The following is a 21,448-nucleotide window of genomic DNA, read 5'->3' as shown; positions in this document are numbered from 1 at the left end:
ACCCTGCCCGTGTCCCGGGCTGGGGGTGTCGGCCGGGTCCGGAGGGGCGGTGCAGCCTGGAACCGGGAGCAGCCTGTTGGGTGACCCTGGCACTGACCGAGGGGTGGGTAGCACATGCCATTCCTTGGGGGCTCTGCTCTCTCATCGTGGAGGATCTCTAAGAGTGGAAGCAAAACTTACTTCATGGGGCCGTTTTAAAAAGCACATGAGCTAGTAACTGGGAAAGAGCTCGGAGGAAGGTCGACCACTGTCGACAACCTCACGGCGGTTGTTCGTGAGGAGCAGACACGGAGTCACACCCCGCGGGTGCAGGCCTGACACAAAGCGGCCGGCGGTGGTCGCCGTGTTGTGCCTTCCTGCCCCTGGCGGAGCCCTGATGGTCCAGAGGGAGAGGAAGGGGGCCGGCCGCGCTGGGGCTTGTAACCCAAGGGTCCCTTCCCGTGGCCCACACGCTCCACCATCGTTGTCCCTGGCCCTGGGGCCCCGTGACTGCGGGCAGGATGATGCTGTCACCGCGTTTCGTTTCTGGGGACGGACACCACCTGCGTTCGGGCCCCCGACTAATAGCTGTCCTTCCAGGTGGGTCATGGCTGTTTGTAGATGAGCCGGTGACCCGGTCCTGGAAGCTGTGTGGGCCCACGCAACCAGCATTTTCTGGGTTTTAATTTTCATTATTTTTGTTACCTGTTGCCCTGCCACACCGGCCCACAGGGCAGCTGATGTGTGGGAGACTCAGAGCCCCTTCGCAGTCGACATGACTCATCCGCTCACCCTCTGCTGCCATTGTGCTGTCCCCGGGGGACAGCTCTCTGCTCCGTGCCCCTGCTGGGCCCAGCGCCCCGCTAGACACCCTTCCCCCAGAGCCGCTGCGGGGCAGGCAGACCAGGGTGGGGCCCTGGCACATTCATCCTTCATCTTTCTGAAAGGGGCAGCAGAACCACTGGTGGGTGACGGGATGACCAGATTGCCACACGAGTGCAGCGCTGGTGATGTGTGTCGCTGGGAGGGGTCCCAGGCCACGTGCCGGGAAAAGGGGCTCGGGGCATGAGGCTCCCAACTTCGGTGAATTCTGCTGATTTTCAGAACGGCACACCCTCAATGTAGAGGAACCAGTGTGATCCCTGTCTTCCTAAACCTTGGATGTCCCCCACGCTTTACTTCCAGGGCCCCTACGACCACTCTCAGTGAGGAAATATCCCTGCTTCAAAGAGAAATTAAATTCTGCGTTAAAACAGAAGAGCCCTCCTCCCTGGTTACAGAGTTAATACACACTTGTTAGCAGGGTGTTTTGAAATGTCTGCTGAAGCTCGCGGAACATGGAAGCAGCTGGGTGGCCACGGGGCAGTGAGCCTCCGTGTGTCTCCAGCCTCCCCCTGCTGTGGTTCTGCCGTCAGCTGTTTGGTGGTGGCCGCTGTCTATACCCTGAACATCCTCCCGTGTCAGCACACCAAAATACGTCACGCTGGACTAAAGACTAGAGTTTATTTTTAACTTTTTAAAAGATTTTATTTATTTATTTATTCATGAGAGACAGAGAGGCAGAGACACAGGCAGAGGGAGAAGCAGGCCCCATGCAGGGAATGGATGTGGGACCCGATCCCAGGACCCCAGGAATACGACCTGAGCCAAAAGCAGACACTCAGTCGCTGAGCCACCTGGGTGCCCCAAAGACTGAAGTTTAAAATAAACACGAAGACCCAATATGAGACTCCGAGGGAAATACTGCTTAAACGTTGGTATAATCACAGTGCAAGGAGGGACCTTAACACAGAAAACACTTGAGAGAACTTACAGGCGGAGACCCGCCTGGCGGTGTCGGGGAGGAACCTTGGTAAGGGGCGCAAGGCCGTGTGGCAGGAGGGCGTGCAGCCTGCGTGTGAGTCTTTTCGTTCGGGGTTGCGTTTCCAGCCAACGCTGCAGTCGTCCATGACCACTAAGCCACACTCTCTTCCTGTTCTTCCCTGCAGGTCGCTGCCATTAACCCAAACCACCCACTCGCGCAGATGCCCCTGCCTCCGTCCATGAAGAACTGCATTCAGCTGGCGGCCTGTGAGGCCAACGAGCTCCTGCCCATGATCCCCGACCTCCCGGCCGACCTGTTCACGTCGTGCCTCACCACCCCCATCAAAATTGCCCTGCGCTGGTAAGTGGCTCCTGCCGCCGTGACTGGGGCTCCCCAGGGGGCCCCGGTGGCATGGATCCCAGGGATCGACCTGGGCTTTACAGACCCGACTGATGGGCGCAAACTCAGCATCCTGAGGCTCGGGCTTTACTCACGGAGAATTAAAGAAGGGCTCTCCCTTTTGGGCCAGTGGCATGTTCATTTGTCGTTGTGTGATTCCCCAGAACACCCTCTCCCGACCTGCCAGCTGTGAGCGTGGCCTAAGCAGCGGCATTGGTCATCCTGGAGCTCAGGCCGTCGTGACAAGGAGAGCCCTTTGATCCCGAGCTAGAGTGGAACCTTAATCTTTCAGTTTATTCGTGGCAGTAAAACGAACTGTGATCCTTTCCTCCTCCACTCTTTGTGGCAGTCCAGTGCTGTCGAGAACACGATTGAGGAAATGGGTGGGATGCTCCAAACTGTAGAATTTGCCTTAATGACCCTGCATCAGTGGCAGGACCCACCATGGAACGCATGAGCTCTGTCCTCCAAATCCATGTTTCTGCTGCAGACTACCATACCGCCTTTATTCTCTACTTTTCCATTTTATGTTTTGCCAAAAATCTTCTGGGAGGCAGCTGGGAGAGGAATACATGTCGAGGAGGGGCAGGAGAAGCTCTGGGGGACATTTTCCAGGGTTGTTTACCAGGGCGGCCTGACACACAAACGCACAAGCCCAGAGAAGCAGCCGGAGACAAGGGTGGACTCTGGGGTAGCGCAGTGATGGGCTCCTGGGGAGACCCCCGAGAGCCCGAGCTGCTTGCTTGGACCGAAGCTGGGACTTGCTGCCTTGCCTCTGCAGCAGTGTTTCCACTCAGCAGTGCCCTGGGTGAGAGGTTAACGGTGCTGGGCTGGCTGAGCAGCACCCCTCTGCCACTCCCACCCTCGTCCCCAAAGCCCAGGGAGAGCATCCTGTGGGGCGACTTACCCCTAAGCAGTGAGCGCAGGGAGAGAGCTGCCCAGAGGGGCTGGCAAAGGGGTGACCCACTGTGCCCCTCAGCAGCCTGGGCTCATCCCCCAGCTGACCTGGGCCAGGGCCTGCCTAGGGATGTGCCCCCCTGTGCCCCGAGAAGCAGAAGTCAACGCTGAGGGCATAGCCAGCACAGAAAAACACTACAGAACGGCCACCAGCAAGTGTGTGCACACGATAGAGAAATGAAGGGAGGAAGATGCTAGAAGCAAGAGGCAGGACTGCAAAGCAGGAATACACAGACGCGGCCAGTGGAGCCGCAGGAAGAAGGAACACGGATTTGCGGCAGAGGAGGGCAGCTGCAGCCTGGATCAAGCTGGAAGGGGACGTTGAGGAGCTCAGAGCAGCAGCACGGGGCACGGAGAACAGGACAGAAGGACAGGCAACTCAGAGAGATGGACTCTCCCGCCTGCAGGGAGAGGTCGGCAGAGGTGCTGCTTCCTCAGGGTCACACATCCACATTCCTGGGACGTGGGGAAGAGGCCGAAGCTCAGGCCGAGGGACGCCCACCTGCCAGGAGGACTCATGGCTTCTGCCGTCTTCCATCTCCCCTCTGGTGCAGCTCGTTGAGGGTGGGTCTTCACTCCCTGGGTGGTTTGTGAATTTTCTTGGTAACTGCCCACAGTGCTTGGTGGCCATCGGCAACCCTTATAGGTCCATTGGACGTGACCACAGGAAGACCACTGGTCCAGAGGACTCAGGAGTTCACTCATTCTGTTCATTGTCTGCAAGATAATTTACTCAATCCCACTGTGTACTTCAGACCTACGCCCAGCACTGTAGGAGATGCACAGAAGCGTGTGCCCTCCCAGGTCCACAGTCTAGCTGAGGAGACAAGCTGTGGCCTGAAAATTAATGATGTATGTGGGAGCTCAACACAAGGCAGAAGGCGTCTGAGCGTTGCACGCAACGCGTGGTCAGGACTGAACATGTACATGCACCAGAGGCTCTCATGTTCCCAGGGACAGGGACACTCTGATGGCTGAGGGCTTGCGAGAGAACGTCGTGGAGGAGTCTCAGCCCAGCGGGAGCCCAGCAGGTGGCAGGGTTTGAAGAGCAGCACAGACAGGCGGCACATGGCACGGGCGGTGCCAGGGGTAACACCCGTGTCTGAGAAGAGTGAACGCGTGCATCAGCCTGATCCCATAGGAAGATGTGGGAAGGGGTGAAGGCCAGGGGTGGCCCGTGGCCCATGTGGGTGTTCTGGGTGCTGAGCCACCGACCTTGACTTGGAGGACTGGTGGGGAGAACCTGGATGGTGTCTACGCGGGCACGTGACCAAGAGCAGTGTTGTAGGGAGATAGTCCACGAAATGATGGTGTGGCTGTACCCAGGCCCTTCCACAGCCTGATCTGGTTGCCACCTGGTCGCAGGCTGGAGTGGGAAGGTGGGAATCTGTGGGCAGGAGCCCCCACAGTGGAGCAGGCAGTCCCTCCAGGACTTCCTGCCCCACCCGCTTCCTGCCCCAACCCCAGAATGACGCTGCGAGGGCCAAGTGGGTTCCGTGCCTCCACCCACCCTGGGCTGGGGATGGCTAGGCAGGCCTCTCATGGAGCGTTTGTCCAGGCTTTAGGGCAGCTGAGTGGAGACACAGGAGGGAGGGAGAAGAGAAGCCACAAAGAGCCTGAAAGGGAATCTGGGCCGCACACCCTTCACCCTCGCTCCCGCACACCTGCCCCCAACGCAGTGAGTGGATGTTCCTCGCCTGCGTCTCTGGCCCTCTCTTTTCCATCTTGGTCAGGAGGGATGTGGCGTCCACTAGAAAAGCTGCTTTCCCTCAGACGCCAGTAAGCTCTTGAGAATTCTAGAGTGGGTCCCTGCCCTCTGACCGGGGAGTGGACTGTCACCCTACCACGACATGATGCCTTATCTCAGGAGCTGCCTGAGATCGTTTTTGGAGTCAGGCTGTGATGAAAACTTGTAAAAGTAAGTGTTTAGCAGGACACATTGTGAAAAACAACTCAAAGGAACACGGTCACCATCAGGTGGACGTTGGTGTCAAAAGGCCAGAGCTGCACCTGGTGGTCATCAGATGACCGTCATCTGACCTGGGCGGGAGGCTCTCCTACAGTAAACCGCCACACTGAGGAGCTGGAATTAGATCGAACAGAACCGTTGCTACGCTGTCCTTAGCCGATGATTGTGATAAACCATAATCGTCAGGAGCCTGGTCGAGTGAAACATGCGCTTGTGTATATCTAACAGCTGAGTTAGAAACCACTTTTCTGAGATGCAGAAAGGGAAACTGGTACGTAGTACTCATTAAATTGTTAGGGTTCAGGTTTTGTTTTTTCATTTAGAAAGTTAGTATTTTCCAGCTTAAAGTAGAATATACATTCTTTGTAGAGGCCAACTAAAAAAAGCAAAAAGAAGAAAAGATTATTCAAGATTTTATCACAATCAGTGATAACTCTTTGGTGTATTGCCTGTCAGTCTGTTTTTCTCTGCACGTACATTTCTGCGTTGATGTAATGAGACTGCATTTGCAGTTTCTTTTACTTCATCTTTAGCGTTACAATAAATTTATCCTAGACCATTAGGAAACTCTTAGTAAACACCATTTGTAATGATTGCATAAGATTTCACTGTATTGATGTTTTATGTTTTATTTAACCTATGTCTAGGACTTTAGGATTCCAGTGAATAAAGGTGGGAGAGCTCAGAGCGACTCTAGGAGGGCGTCTGCCAACTTCTTCCTTATGGGGCCAGATAGGAAGTAGTTTAGGTTTTGCAGAGCCCCAGGGTCCCAGTTCCACTGATGCAGCCTGGAAGAGCCATGTGCAGTATGTACACAGATGCGTGCAGCAGTGTCCCAATAAAACTTTATTTGCAAAAACAGCAGCAGATCCTACCTTGCCAAATCGTGCTTTTGAAAATGGAACCGGGATCTTACCTGCAGATGACTGCTGTACTCATCTACTAGTCAGGAAATACCCTAAAAACAGGCCTCCTTCCCCCCCCACCCCCCGATGTAAATAAGAGGATGGCTTTTAACAACACTGCTCGTTACACAGTTGTGGAGAGTATCGTATGCTTTATACACATACTGTAGCCTTACTTTCTAGGCACAAGAAGCGTGTGTTCGTATTTGGTGGCAAGCGTATTTATGAATCTTACTTGATGATGAAGTAGTTGTTGGAAAATGTTGTTTTCTGATTTTTCTCTTCATGGTTTGCTTCAGTCTTTCTTGTTTTCAGAAACTGATATTTCAGTAATTCTGAAATGAGCAAGTGCATTATTCCCTCTAGAGGTGATTACCTTGCTCACTGTGTATATCAGTGTAGTAGAAGGGTCTGAAACATATATTTTCTTTGGCTTTTTCTATCTCTTGGATTGGTGACAGAGTGCCATTTTAAATTCATCCTGGGTATATTCGTGTAGTACTGAAAATTATAACTCAACACTACTTAATTTGCTGTGAGACTTACTGTAAAATAGATTGATGCTTATTGCATCATGTGCAGCATGTAATCGTATTGTTTATTAAAGAAAATGCTAGACATTATTTTGGATTGAACAGAGGTCAAGAAACTTGTTTCCTTCTTTTCAATTAAATTGAGGGATTTCAAGAAGTTTAAATGTTAATGACACAGGATTAATGTAGATTTATCGACATGGGAAGTCTTGCCCTCGTGTTTACCCAGCAAGACAAGGGAGAGAAGCAGTCCCCAGACAGGCAGGCAGAGCCCACATCATGCAGCCCCATGTCCTTCCCCTGAGAGCAGGACCACAGGTGCCCCCTGCCCCACAGGCTCGCCATACGGGCTGAGTTGATTCCTACGGTGGCACACTCAGTAAATGCTAGCTGCTCTTATTACCATGATCTTAACATTTCAGCCAAATGTAAGGACAAGTTGGGCACATCGTAATGACTCAGCAGAGGAGAGAGAGCTGAAACCTTAACCCCGGATGGGGAACCGCCAAAGAGAAGTCAGCTGACTCCCAGAGTAGAACGTCGGAATGCTGGGAACCAGGCACCAGGCTGCTGTCATGTGTCTGGCTCATCTCATATATTGGCCATGACATTTGCTTTGGATTTTTTTTTTAAGATTTTATGTATGTATGTATGTATGTATGTATGTATGTATTTGAGAGAGAGAGACAGTTTGTGCACAAGTGTGCACGAACAGGAGGGAGAGAGAATTTCAAGCAGACTCCACACTGAATGTGGAGCCCCATGTGGGGCTCTATTTCACGACCCTGAGATCATGACCTGAGTTGAAATCAAGAGTCAGACGCCCAACCACCTGAGCTACCCAGGGGCCCCTTGCTTTGTATTTTTCTTGAAGACTCACCTAAGACTTGATCAGAATTACTTTTAGACACATAAGTTCCTGCTGGTTTTTTTTTTTTTTTCCCCTGCTGGTTTTTGATGATGGGTTAACCGTTTGTTCTCTGTAGCATTTCCCAGAACACAGCTTCCTTGCTGGAGAACAAACTTCCTGCCTGCCTTTCAGTGTTCTTTGTGGTAGGAACTGAGTAGAATGATTCTGCCTTACTTCGCACACTTGAAGGCAGAGATGCTTAGAGACCTGCCTGAGAAGGAGGCAGTCTAGTACATCAGAGAACCAAACTGCCCTACCAGTTACTTGGTCATAATGTCCCACTTGGGATTTATTTAAATGGTTTTCCTCTTTGGAAGTCTTCACAATAAGGCCTCAGCCATGCTCTGGTCCTGCTTCTGAGCCCCACAGTAGCTTCTAGAGTCTTTCTGGTTACGTGATGAGTCACATGCCCACCTGAAGAAGGTACTTCCTCCACCCAGACCATGTACGCTCACTGTTCCAGTCTGTTGACATACACTCGTTAGGATGAGCACCATAATGTACGTGACAGAGCTCCTTTAATGAAAGGCCATATGCAGAAATCTGGCGTATGCTGCTAGGGAAGAGAACTGAAGGAGAAGGAATGACAGGGCTGATGGCTCCGACCACTCCCTGGCTCTCCGACCCCAGATCTGCTCCTTGGGCTGCCACGGGCGGTCACACTGATTCATCCTACAGGGAGTACATTTGGCAATAAGCCAGAAGTGTAGGGACCTTTGAAGACAGCTGAGACCACTAGGGAAGGGGAGAGGAGCCTGGGATGGAGACGGCAGGACAGGCGAGCACTTGAGGACGCAGGCAAGGGCAGGCTGAGGGTCGGCATTCTGGCTTGCATGTGGCTGCTTCCCCCTACCATCCTGGATGGGTACAGAGGGAAGGTGGGAGAGAAAGAAAGAAAGAAGGTGATCTCCTATCCTTCCTGGAGGAGCCTGCACCTGTAGAAGGCAGAGGAAGAATTTAGAGTGAGGAGTAGTACAACATAACAAAGGAGAACATGGGGAATGTGAGGAAGAAACAGGCAATTAGGACATAGGGAGCGTGAAGAATATGGCTAACAAAATAAGGATTGTAGCAGGTGCACTGACAAGCAGCATGGGCATGACGGACAGCGAGAGCTGGAGGTAGGGCAGGGAGTTCCCATCAAAGGGACAGAGACAGGAGGAGGGACTCACCAGTAGGACACAGTGGGAGTTGGAAATTGAAGATAGTGAAGATATCGGTTATGGAAACTATGTGTAAGATGCAGTACATTAGTCATAACCACCAAAGTAATGAAAATAGAAGGTATAATTTTCATACAAGGAGAGAAAATTTTCTCTCTAAAAGAAGGTAGAAAAGGAAAAAAGAAAAGCATGGTAAATAGAAAATGTGAAATAAGGCAGTCAAAATAAGCTTTGAAATAAAAGTGATGATGTAACTATAAGTGAGTTGAATTCATCTCTCAAAGGGCAGTGATTCTTCTGTTGGATAAAATTCACTATGATATGGCAAACAAACTATTTGAAGGGCTGAAAGTCACAGGAGGAAAGCAGTGAAATATGAAGTGAAAGAAAGTTGGAATGGCAGTTTTAATGAATCAGAGCAGAGCCTGAGATAAGACATGTTGAAAGGACAGAGAAGAGTGTTTTATGGTGAGAAGCTCAGGAGACCAAGAAGACACACCAGTATGGTTCCGTACACACCTGACAGTGTGGCCCTGAACTATGGATGATGAGGACAGAAAGAACCACAGACAAATCAGGAATGAAGATACTGAGACACCAAGGAGGTGAAGAGTAAGCAAAATAGGTAAGATTTCAGTAACAGGGTGAATTAACTGGATGTGTAGAGGCAGATAGGGTGATATAGGCAACAAACACAGCCTGCACATTTCTAGCACATGGGGCCAATTCACAAAAATAAACTGCTGAGCTGCAAAGGAAGCTTTAATAACCCCAGAGAGGCAGCATCGTATCCACTCTGTTCTCAGACCACCATGCAATAAAGTTGGAGCTCAGTAACAGAAAAATAGCTTGAAAAAATGTTCTGAAAACTAAAAATCTTACTCTTAAAACCGTTAAAGAGGGAGTGCTTTAAAAAATATTGTGAACTACTCAAAGCTGGATGATGGCAATAGCAGTGCTTTTCTTATCTGTGGGATAGAACTAAAGCAGGCTCAGATTTAGGACATGTAGTCAGAAAACAAAGATTAATATTGAAGAAAAACAAAATGTTCCCCCTATAGAGCCAGGGGGGAACATAATGTGCAGAAAGAAGATCCTTGGAGGCAGAGGCAGCCCATAACTGTTCACAGTGTCCCAGACCCTAGCATGTCTGGCCAAATCCCCAGAATTCTACCATCGGGAGGGGGATCCTGGAGTTCCCACTCCTGTCTATGCAAGCTTGGATCCGTGCTCTCATTGTCAGCTCCTCTTTCAAGTGAGCCTGGTGACAGGTTCCCAACATTCCGACGTTCTGCTCTGGGCGTCAGCTGACTTCGCTTTGGTTTTTCCCGATCCAGGGTTAAGGTTTCAGCTCTCTCCTCTGCTGAGTCATTACGACTTGCCTGACTCGTTCTTATATTTGGCTGAAATGTTAATGTCATGGTAATAAGAGCAGCTAGCGTTTACTGAGTGTGCCACTGTACAAGTCACAATCAGCTCGTACAGAAGGCCTGCGGGACAAGGGGAGGACATGAGTGCACGGCTAGTAACTGGTAGGGCCAGGATTCAAATCCAAATGGACATTGGTGCAGGTTCTGCCTGCCTCCTGTCTTCTGCTGACTGCCTCTCTCCTTTTTTCTTTTTTTTTTTTTTAAGATTCATTAGAGAGAGAGACAGAGCATGAGTCGGAAGGGCAGAGGGAGAGGGAGAGGAAGAGAGAATCTCCAGGAGACTCCTCATGACTGCAGAGCCTGACACAGGGCTTGATCTCAAGACCCTGAGATCATGACCTGAGCTGAAACCAATAGTCAGATGCTTAACCGACTGAGCCACCCAGGCGCCCTTCCTCTCTCCATTGCTGTCATTTTTCTTCCTAGTGCTGGTTCTTGTCTTGCTCCTTTTCTTTCACTTTGGAGGTGATATGGAGGGAGCAGAGATCCATGTTTAAGTAAAGGTTTTAGAGATTCACCTAACTTGGGGAAAGGCTACACTGAGTTCTTTAGCAAACATCATGCTTGGTGGAGAAACTTGAGACAACTTCCCTTTAGGCTGGGAATAAGGTAAGCATCCTCTCTGACACTACTGCCTTGCTAGAAGTCCTGGCCACCAATAAGACAAGTAAGTGATAGTAGAAAAACACAAAAATGTATAGTTATCTCTGTACAGTATGGGTCATCTATCATATTCCATCAGTTGTAGGGTACACATTTTCATATTCGAACATCTCTGAGATCTAGTGCTGTCTTACAGTAAATTACATGCCTGTTTAATTGGCAGCATACTTTCTGTCTTAGTGGTATGTGGAAATGTTTGTAAGAGTCCTCTCAGAGACACACACTATGACCTTTCTCATCTCACTGTTTGTGACATGAACTAACCGAAGTTGCAGCACTAGGGAATCATGGGTAAAATATCAGGTAAGCAGCAGGTAGAGTTGGTGAACAAGGTTTATATATACCATAGTTATATAACTGATCTCAAAGTCATAATAGTATTTATGGATTTTAATTTGAAAAGCCTAAATTGTATGGTCTTTATCTTTAAGACCAGAAAAAAGAAAAGCACATTAAACTATAAGTAAAAGAAACTTTAAAAAAAAAAAAAAAAAGTAAACAAAAAATGCACTAGAAAAATCTAGAAACCCATGAAACTAAATCATAATTTTTGAAAAGTTCAGTAAAACTGTTAAATTCTCTTTGGTGGGATGCCTGGGTGGCTCAGCAGTTGAGCACCTGCCTTTGGCTTGCTCAGGGCATGATCCTGGAGTCCTGGGATCGAGTCCCACATCGGGCTCTCTGCATGGAGCCTGCTTCTCCCTCTGCCTGTGTCTCTACCTCTCTCTCTGTGTCTCTCATGAATAAATAAATAAAATCTTGTAAAAAAAAAATTATCTTTGGAATGGCCAAGACCAGAAGGGAGACACAAATTACCTGTATCAGAAGTAAGAAAGGGGGCATCACTACAGATCCCACAGGCATTAAAAGGGTTATAAAGGAATCCTTTTATGTATAAAGGGCTTTATTCCAATAAATTCTACATCTGAGATGTAGTGGATGAAAGACACAAATTACCAAATCTGGCACAAGAAGAAAGAGAAAATCTAGAGTTTATACCTCATAAAGAAGTTGAATTACAGTTAAAAGCCTCACAAAGAAAACTCTAGGCCCTGATATTATTACTGATGAATTCTCAAATGTTTAAGAAAGAAATAATACCAATTCTTATACAAACTCTTTGAGAAAGTGAAACAAGGGGCAACATTTTCTCATTCCAGAGGCTAACTTTACCCCGAAAACTAAAGTCAAGCAAAAACTGTATAAGGGAGGTGGGGGGAAGAACTTACATACCAGGATTCCTCATTAACATAGATATAAAAATCCTTAACAAAATATTAGCAAGTGAAGTCTGTGAATACATAGAGAAAGGATAAAGTATGAGAATCAAACAAGGTTTATTTTGGGAATGGAAGATTTGTTTAACATGTAACAAATCAATACATTATTATTAATGTATTTACTCTCCTTTTCCAGAATAAGAAAAACTATATGATCATTTCAATAGATGCATAAAAAGCATTCGACAAAATTTGATACCCATTCATGATAAATCAATTCAGCAAACTAGGAATGGAAGTGAATGTTCTCAAGCTCCTAAAAGGCATGTAGGAAAAGCCTGTAGCTAACTAACACTGTACTTAATGGTGAAAGGTTAAGTGTTTTTCCTGGAAGGTTGGAAATAAAACTAAGGTGTTCATTCTCACCATTACTTTTCAGTATTGTACTAGAAGTTCTGATTGTTGCAGTAAAGATACAGAAAAATAAACAGGCATGCAGATTGGCAAAGAAAACTGTTCACAGACAGCAGGATTATGTATATAGAAAATCATGCAAAATCTACAAAAACATTGCTGGAACTAATAATTCATTGTAGCAAGGTTTTAAGGTATAAGACCAATACCCCCACACCAGCCGCATTTCTATATAGTAATGATAAAGGTTGGAAATTGAAATTTAAAAATATGATTTGCTGTGGCATCAAGATTCTGAAATACTTGGGATGAATTTAACAAAATATGTACCAGACGTGTGCACACAACATACAGAAAGAACATGACTCAGAGAAAGACTCACATACTCAGAATTTCACTGTACTTAGGGAGTAAAAAAGTTTTTTAAACCTATTCAACTTGATCTATAGATTCAGTTCAGTCCCAGTCAGAATCCTATTTTTTAATCCATTTTTTATTATTTATTTATTCATGAGAGACCCAGAAAGAGAGGCAGAGACACAGGCAGAGGGAGAAGCAGGCTCCATACAGGGAGCCCAGCGTGGGACTCGATCCCAGGTCTCCAGGATCACGCCCTGGGCTGAAGGCGGCGCTAAACCGCTGAGCCACCGGGGCTGCTGCCCCAATCCCTTTTTTTTTTTTTTTTTTTTTTTAGAAGAAATTGACAAGTTGATTTTAAATTCTATGTAGAAATGCAAAGGGTGAAGCTGAAACAACTTTGAAAAGGAGGCACGTTGGTTTATTTCAAGAGTTAATATAAAGTTGCAGTAATCACGCCTGTAGTACTGGCATAAGGACGGCCATAAAAATCTGTGGAACAGAATACAGAGTACAGGTGTAGACCTACACGTATATGACCAAATTGATTTTGGACAGAGGTACCAAGGTAATCTGATGGAGAAAGGATGGTCTTTTTAACAAACGGTACTAGAATAATTGGCTGTTCATTCAGGAAAAACAAAAACCTTCACTCTTATTTTATGCTATGCAGAAAAATTAACTTCTGATCTTATACAAGATGAAACTATAAAACTTAAAGTGCAAACATAGGAGAAATTGTTGATAATTTTTTAGTCAGGACCCAAACAACACAAACCATTCAAAAAATTGATCAGTTGAAGTTCATCAAAATTGAAAGCTTCTGCTGTTGATAGACAGTGTTGACATTGTTAATTGGAAAGATTTACAATACGTGTCTGACAGAGACCCATATAGACGATATAGAAAGACCTTTAAAAAGTCAAGAATACAACCCAAATTTTAAATAAATAACCAATGACTGGAATAGATGCTTTGCAGAGGAGACACATGAATGGCTGATAGACACGTGAAAGGTTCACGGTGTGTTGTGGAAAATGTAAAACCATCCAGAGCTTTTGTACTTCGCCAGTGGGGATGCAACATAGTACAGCCGCTTCAGGGATGTGATGTTAAACATACAGCCCGTCAATTCAACACCTGCGTATTTACCTGAGGGAAGAAACCCTCTGTCCACAAAAGGATGTGCACATGAGTGTTCCTAGCAGCTTTGTTGATGATGTCCCACTCCTGAAACAACCATCAGCGGGTGAACAGATAATCAGATTGTGGTCCGTCCACACAACATGTTACCTCTTACCAAGGAAAAAGAGCAAGCTGTTGATAACAGCATGAATGAATCTTAGAAACATTGTAATGATTGAAAGGAGGTGAACACAGAGGAGTGCATGGTTCGTGGTTCCTTGAAGTTCCCAGAAAGACCGACTAAACCGCAATGAGATAAAGCAGATGGGGTTTGCGGGGCAGATGTAGGGCTGGGATCGGTGGGAAGTAGGGTGGCACAGTGCCTTGGGGGGAGGTCCTGCTGGTGGCCACACAGAAACATATCTATCTAATGCTTCAGACTCTAATCTTAAAGTGGGTACATCTTATTGTATGCAAATTGCACCTCATGAAGTTGATTTAAATGTCTCTAAGCGCATAGTGTTCAGTGCAAAAATAAGAAACAGGCTTGGATTTAAACCACAGTGCTCTTTGGTGAATTGAACACAAAAGACATATATAAACTTAAGTTTACACATATGCTTAAATCAAAATATGGAAGGACATACATATCACGTGTGTGCCTGTAGGGTGTTGAGAAGGGCCGGGGATGAAGGGGGGAAAAATAAGAGATGTGCCCCAGCGGTAACACATTCCATGAATGGCGGATGAATGGTAGACTCTGAGCAGCTCCTCAGAGTCACACATGTGACACGCTGGCTGGACGGCCCTTTGTGAAAGGCTGCACTTTAAAATCACGTCTCCTTCTATTTCTCTTAAATACCAGCTGACCGTATGACAGTGCTGTCCCGAGGCTCAGTGTCATCAATAATGCTAAGATAAGCTAAGAAATTATAGAGTTACGGCCTAACTGACCTATTAGACCAAATCTCAGGCATGTGAGGCCTTTGGAAAATCGCTCATTTCCCTAAGAAAAAAGTGTTTTCTTAAGTTTTTTTAAAGGGCAGATTGCCTTTTTAATTTTGGTGCATGTTGGAGCTTATCTAACTTGTAGTAATTTACTCCTGGCTCCTCTCCTCTCTTCTCCAGTGTTCATCTAACAAGAAAACCAGGGAATGCATTGTCTCAGATGGGATCTTGCAGGCAGTTTAGTGAATCCAAGAGTCTTTTGTGAGAGTTCGAATGCACCGGAATGTAGTATGGATGGAAGATGCAGGGTAGCAGGCATGAACAGGATATTCTTTTAACATAACAGGACTGTTCAGAAGAGAATAAAGATTATGTGCAGCTCAGCTCACAGTGGGGTTCTCGCAGCCACTGAGTTATTGACATAATTCCAGGACATCAACTTTGGCTGAAGTGATCCTCATAACATAGATGGCCCTCCCAGCCCCGCTCGCCACCCCTCCAGCCCTCCTAGCCCTCCTGGTTATCCTTGGCCAATGGGAGGAAAGCCGTTTGTCTTCTGGTGTTTGGATACCATCATCACCATGTTCCAAATTAGTTTTAATCCTTATTTGAAATCCTACCTGCAGAGCAACTGAATTACATCATATTTGATAAAACAGTGACTTGTTAACTATTTATTTGCCTATCTGTATCTTACTAAACTTCTGGGTATTTTAGTGGTACTTTGACTTCTTATCTGGTTTGTGTGTCTGAGTAGGCATGTGCCCCCACGTGTAATCAGTAATACACAGCCACGTTGCTCTCAAAAGCGTTAGCACACAGCTGCGTGTTTTATAGTGGACGTTCATGACCATTATGGACACGCAACAGCAATCATTGGATTAGTTTATGTTGAAAACCGTTTCTTTCTCATTGTTTTCGTGCTAGGATAGGATCGATGGTCCTTCCTGAATAGCCTCTTTTGGATTCCAGAGTCATGTCACCATGTGAAAACCATGCAGACAGCACCGTGGTGTCCCCAGTTTAAAAATGGTGTCAAAGAAGCCTCGGGACATCAGCCTCTCTGGTCTTCTTGCTCCTTGTCATTTGTGCCCTTGATGTTTACGTACTTGATGTGGAACCGTGTAAACCAGATGCAGAGACCCTTTAAGTCGCTGTGAGGCTGGGCGTCAAGCCTTGGTGTTTGGTGCCGTCAGCTGGTTGTTGGGACAGCCTGAAGTTTGCTTATTCTTCGGTTGAAATAACAGCTTCTTTGGAATGCCCATTCTGTTCCAAGTAGCTTAAAAGTACTTGGATTATAAAGATTTGTGAGACAGAGTCCCTGTCCTCTGGGAAGACAGTCTGCAGGGAGACACACATCCTTCTCAGTGCTGCCCTTGGAATGAAAAGGACATTGAACCAGCTTCCTTCTGCTTGCCTCAGAGGCAGGCAGCATCGTCCGTGTTGGGTATTGTCAATTCTAACCCTCCAGAGATGAGTGAAATCCCACCGCTCAGTGAGAAGGTAGACACAGCGTTCTGAGCAGATGTCCGGGTCATAGGCTCAAACCTGAACTGGATGGTGAACAGTCCAGCGTGGCAGAGACCCTGAAGTCTGAGGAAAGGGATGGTGACCCTGAACCGAGAAAGAGGGCGAGGTCCACGAACATGAGGCTCAGGAGCGGGTCTTACTCTGTAGGCAGCATCTGCTCTGTGATGACAGCAGGTGCGGCACTGGTTTGGGATCTGGTCTCTAGAGCCAAGATTCAGAAGACATGCATGTACATCAGCAACAGGGTAGCCCAGGCCCTGCTGGGCATGGGCGCAGGTGCTTGGGCACAGGGCAGCCTCCCCAGTGTGGCCATGACCCGGGAGGCTCCCAGCTGGCCCTCCGCAGCCCCACCCACAGGGGAGGGCACAGAGCTTACAGGTGTAACTCAGAGGGCGCTCCCTGTCATTCTGATGCCCTCCTCTTATTAGAAAACACACAACTAGGAAACAGCCGCATTATACACGCGGGACAGGGCAGGTTGGGGCATTCGACTTGGAAGGTCTGAGTGCCAAGGAGGAGGTAGGAGGAGGCCTTGGCTGCAGACCCTTAGCTAAGTCAGGAGGAGCAAGAGAGAGGGCGCTGAACCCAGCAGACCACGTGGGAGGCTGGATCATCTGTAGGTTTCCTGTGGGTCTTCTGTGGGTCATGGAAGCTTTCTATTTTAGGCACGAGAAGCAGGGGGTGTATGACAGGACGAGAGGGGAGTTTCAGCAGGGGCCAGTTCAGCGGAATTCAGTATTCCAGTGTAGATGGGCTGGGATGACTGGCAGGGAGAACAGAGAAGAGGGTGGGAGCACATCCCTTGGGCAGGGAGGGAGGCAGCCAGAGGGGAGGAGCGGAAGACCACCAGCCCAGAGAGTGGGGCTGTCAGAGAACAGGGGGTGACGGATCCCTCAGCCTGAGAGCCCGAGAGGCCACTGCAGTTGACGATTAGGGGGTCACTGGTCACCAGTGCTGTTTCTGGAGGGCTGTTGGGGCCATCATCAGAACATGACAGGTTGACTTGAGACCAGACAGGCTGCTTTACTGGAAGTCAACTGGAAATGGGGGAGAGGCAGACATCCGTGAGAGGAAGATGCGAGATGGAATGAGGTCTGTTAGCTGGTTTGGTTGCACTTGTAGACGGGGAGGTAGCTCTCTGATAGGAGGAAGCCGTTGAGGAGAGTGTGTAACAGCACACAGTGGGGCCCTGCTGCTGGCCTGGGAAGCAGGTGCTACCTGAGGTGGGCCTGGGGCCCTCGGGGCAGGGCTGGGTGGCATGAGGTCCACTGGCCCTGGGAAGCCACACTTCGTGGTGACACACGCTTAGAATAAAAACAAGAACAAACAAAACCCAGCTGTTTGGGTTGCTCTGTGGGTGATGATTGGTCGAGAAGGACGTTGTGGATTTGGGGGAGAGTGGAGTTAGAATGGTTGAAGAACTTCTGGACCAAATTGGGCCGGGAGAGACAGGCCAAGGGGACCAGTTTGAAAACCCGGGAACCAGGGGACAGAAGATGGGGATGGAGGTGGGGGTGTGGGAGAGCACGTGGAGGTGGCGAGGGTCCAGTGGGGATGTGGCTGGCCTCTCAAGGGCTTCAGGGCATTGGAGGAGTCCTGGGAGGTGGACAGGGAAGGACCTACCTGTGTGGGGTGGGTCCTTAGTGTGGTGTTGAATTCGGGGAGGAAGACGGAGGTTACTGAATGGTGGAGAACCAAGTAAAGGCAGACTCTAGGGTCAGGGCAACGGGAAGTGACTTGGAAGACAAGACAGGAGGTGGGTAGAAAAAACGAGCAGAGGACAGTCGCGGGATGGGCTGGCACGGCTCAAAGGAAGAAACTATTTTTTTAAAAAAGAAAGAGTTGAAACCTTATGTTAGAAGGGAGAGTGCAGGGGCGCCCACCTGGCTCAGCGGTGGAGCCTCTGTCTTTGCCTCAGGTCGTGATCCCAGGTCCTGGGAGCGAGTCCTGCATCGGCCTCCCCACCGGGAACCTGCTTCTCCTTCTGCCTATGTCTCTGCCTCTCTCATGCTGTGTCTCTTGTGAAAAAATAAAATAAAATGATTTAAAAAAAGAGTGGAAGTCGAGAGCATAGACCCTACCTACTGCTCCTGAAGCACCAGGGCCACACCGAGAGTGCGGGGTTTGGGGTGCGGGGAGCGTCAGGCAGCTACGTGAGGGTGCCCAGGGCGGTGAGCATTTCACAGGCAGCACGAGGGCTGGGTGGCACGCTCAGGAAGTTCGAGGAGCAGTGAGGGCCAGGGTCTGGGCACAGGGATGAGGTGGCAACCCTAAGCTTCCCCTAGAAGCTTCCGGAGAAGTTGGCAGTCGAGGCTGCAGGGTCCACCATTCCCAGCCACAGAGAGGCCGATGGAGCCACCTGACCAGGGAGGCCCCACGTCCCCATCGCATGAACAGAACTGCCCCGCAGCCGAGGCCCGGAGGCTGTGCCTTCCAGTCCACGCTGCCCTGCCGACTCTCCCTGTCCTCACGTCAAACCGCAACTCTTACCAGTAGACGTTCTGCTGCAAATCTAAGTTCTTGCTAAAATTAATTATCAGATGAGGGTTTTAGGCTTTTTTGTCACCCCCGTATCTTGAGGGCGATACACTGTCCCTTGTGAACGCAGCCTCTCTGTTAGTCCCGAGGGCAGCTGGCACCAAGCCGTCGGATGCTGGAGCCTGGAGGACGACGTTGGCCACGCGGGCATATTTACGTCCTTCCTTTGCAGGATGAGCACCAGACGGGGCTCCGGTGACTTCGGATATTATCTGTGGTGTCGAGCAAGAAGATCCGCCCTCATGAGCCGTCTCTAGTACCTCCATTTCCACGTGCTCCCCGATCCCCCCTGCCCCCCAGAAACTAAGTAGAAAAGGAACAGAAGACGAGGGTAGAGGGACAGAGTGAGCGCAGGACACATGTGTGTGAGAACAACTGGGGTCGGGGACTCCCACCTCTCCCCAGGCTGGGTGGCGGAGCTGCTGTCGGGGCCTGGGGCGTGCTTTGTCCCCAGCCTCCTCTCGGTGATCACCCTTCAGCGGCTTCAGCAATGCAGGTCTCGACGCGACACTGTCTGCAGGAGCCTTTATGGTAGCACAGCCCCGCCACGGGGCCCGGCCGCGCTCCCCCGGGGCCCCGACACGACGCCGGGTACCGCTGCGGAATGGGAGCCCCGCCTGCGCTCTGCCGCCTGACCCCCGACCCCCGCGAGGGCCGTGGGAGAAAGTGGGCAGGGTGCTGGGGTGCCGCGGCGGTGTCTCCTGGTGTGGGGTTAATACGTGGGCTGGCTGTCGCCGGGGTTTTTCCTGTGAACGCGGGAGAAGCAGTCATTTCAAATGTCTCTTTTATGGGTTGGTGTTTCTTGTGTCTGTCCCCCCCACCCCCCCGAGCTTGGAGCTTGCTGGAAAGGGCCTCCCATTACTTTGATTCCTGTCTGTGCTTTGCTCAAGGCCTGCACCCAGGGTGCCCCGTACCCCAGATGTTACGGGCATGTTCCGGGACCATTAACCGAAGCCCAGCCTGGCATCTGCTCTGCCCGCGGAGCTCACGCTACCCTCGCTACGGGCCGGCTGCTGCTGCCTTGGGTGCACTTCCCAGGCACGGCCGCCCTCTCCTGGGGGTGCTCTGAGCAGACGGCCGGGTACGTGTGGTCACTGTGGGGCTGCCAGTGAGTTGTTCCTGGAGGACAGCCGCACGCACGTGTGCTGTTGTGCAGCGGCCCTGTCTTCAGATGCTGTGTGACCCCACTGGGCCGTCCTGGTGGAAGGCGGCACTGCTCCAGCCGTGCCCTCTCCTGCCACACCGGCCGGCGACATGGCCATGCCAAGCAGGTGCACGGGCTCTTCTCAGGGTGGGTCAGGGCCGAAGCTGCACCTCTGCCCGCATCTTTCTGCCTGTCTGCTCACAGGAGCGCTCATGTTGTGCTAATTGGGAAAAATCTCAAGTGTTAGAAGGGCTTTCATCCTGTTGGTGTTGGAGGACACCAGGACATCCTAGAAACCAGGGGCTCTGGGACCCTGACGACCATTCTGGTCCCGTCTGTCCCTGTTTGCAAGCGCATGTCTGTGATGCCCAGGGTCCTGAAAGACCACGTGCGGTGTCTGTGTCCTCCTGCCCTCGTCTCGGGGGGTGACCAGTGAGACCGTGGCTCAGCGCTTCTGCTGCCTACGTGTGACCTTTATAATGTTGATTGCACAATGCTCGTCACCTATGAGTGCTTCCCATATGGCTTCACGTGTGTGTTTGCTAATAGGCCAAGGACCAGTCAGAGCCGACATGATGCACAAACGTGGCTGTGTTACCGATAAGGAACCAGATGCGCAGCGTGTGGCCGAGCAGACCTACAGCTTCATTTACAGCAGAGCTAAATGACGTACAGGTTCCCTGATCCCAAACCCCCTGTTCTAGCCGTGGCCCCGCCGCCTGCCTTATACATGTGACCTGATGTTGCTACACAAGTGTCCTCTTAATTAACACTGTTCTGGCGTTCACCTGAGAACCAGCTTTCCTTTGGGGACGTTGCAGGCCTTCTGGTCCTTACAGAACAGCGTGCTGCCCATTTGGAGCTGTGGGGCTTGTGTTTCATGGCAGAGGGTATCAGAGGCCCCAGAGAAATCAAGGAGGGGGCATCCCAACCATGGGGAGTTGGCAAGCCCTTAGGTCTTGTGCTTTCAGGTTCCTCTCTCCTTGACCGAACCGTTGTGTGTGCACTGTCCCTCTCTGCTGGGGTCACTCTGCCCGTCCTCACACTTGCTCACTGACGGTGCCACCCCGCCACAGACTCTGGTCCAGCACGGGGGGGGGGGGGGGGGGGGGGGGGGGTGAGCGTCCCGGTCGTCCCCTGCAGATGCAGAAACGGACTAGCCCATGCTCCAGCCTCCTACGTCCTCCTCTGGCTTCAGCCGTTTCCCTTGTACTGTTTGTTCAGATTCCTTCTTGTTTCTCGTCCCTTCTGCCTGTTATTACTCTCCTGTTCTCTTCACCTGAGTCCAGGCCCCTGGCGCTGTCATCCTCTCTGCCTCTTCTGGGCGAGCTTGAAAATGTGGAGAGCGGCTCAAGTGCAGCAGAAGCAGGGCCCAGCGTTGGCGTTCAACCTGACAGTGTCAGGCTCAGCATGGCCCGCCCGCGAGTGTAGAGTCTCAGGGTTTGGAGGTAGAGTCAGCA

At 49.9% G+C, this 21,448-nt stretch overlaps 1 protein-coding gene across 4 annotated transcripts in view; it reads left to right on the top strand.

The window, feature by feature from the left end:
- Window positions 1-21,448, top strand: part of RPTOR (regulatory associated protein of MTOR complex 1) — a 333,192-nt gene that overhangs the window by 161,643 nt on the left and 150,101 nt on the right. For all 4 annotated transcript variants that reach the window (XM_038546355.1, XM_038546354.1, XM_038546353.1 and 1 more), the window contains exon 6: window positions 1,968-2,143. In XM_038546355.1, the coding sequence (XP_038402283.1) occupies window positions 1,968-2,143 (176 nt within the window). The remainder of the gene's footprint in view (window positions 1-1,967; window positions 2,144-21,448) is intronic.

The sequence above is a fragment of the Canis lupus genome, chromosome 9, assembly GCF_011100685.1.
Source record: "Canis lupus familiaris isolate Mischka breed German Shepherd chromosome 9, alternate assembly UU_Cfam_GSD_1.0, whole genome shotgun sequence".
Taxonomy (NCBI): Eukaryota; Metazoa; Chordata; class Mammalia; order Carnivora; family Canidae; genus Canis; species Canis lupus.
The sequence above is the reverse complement of the archived record's forward strand: the minus strand, read 5'-3'. Positions and strand labels throughout refer to the sequence as shown.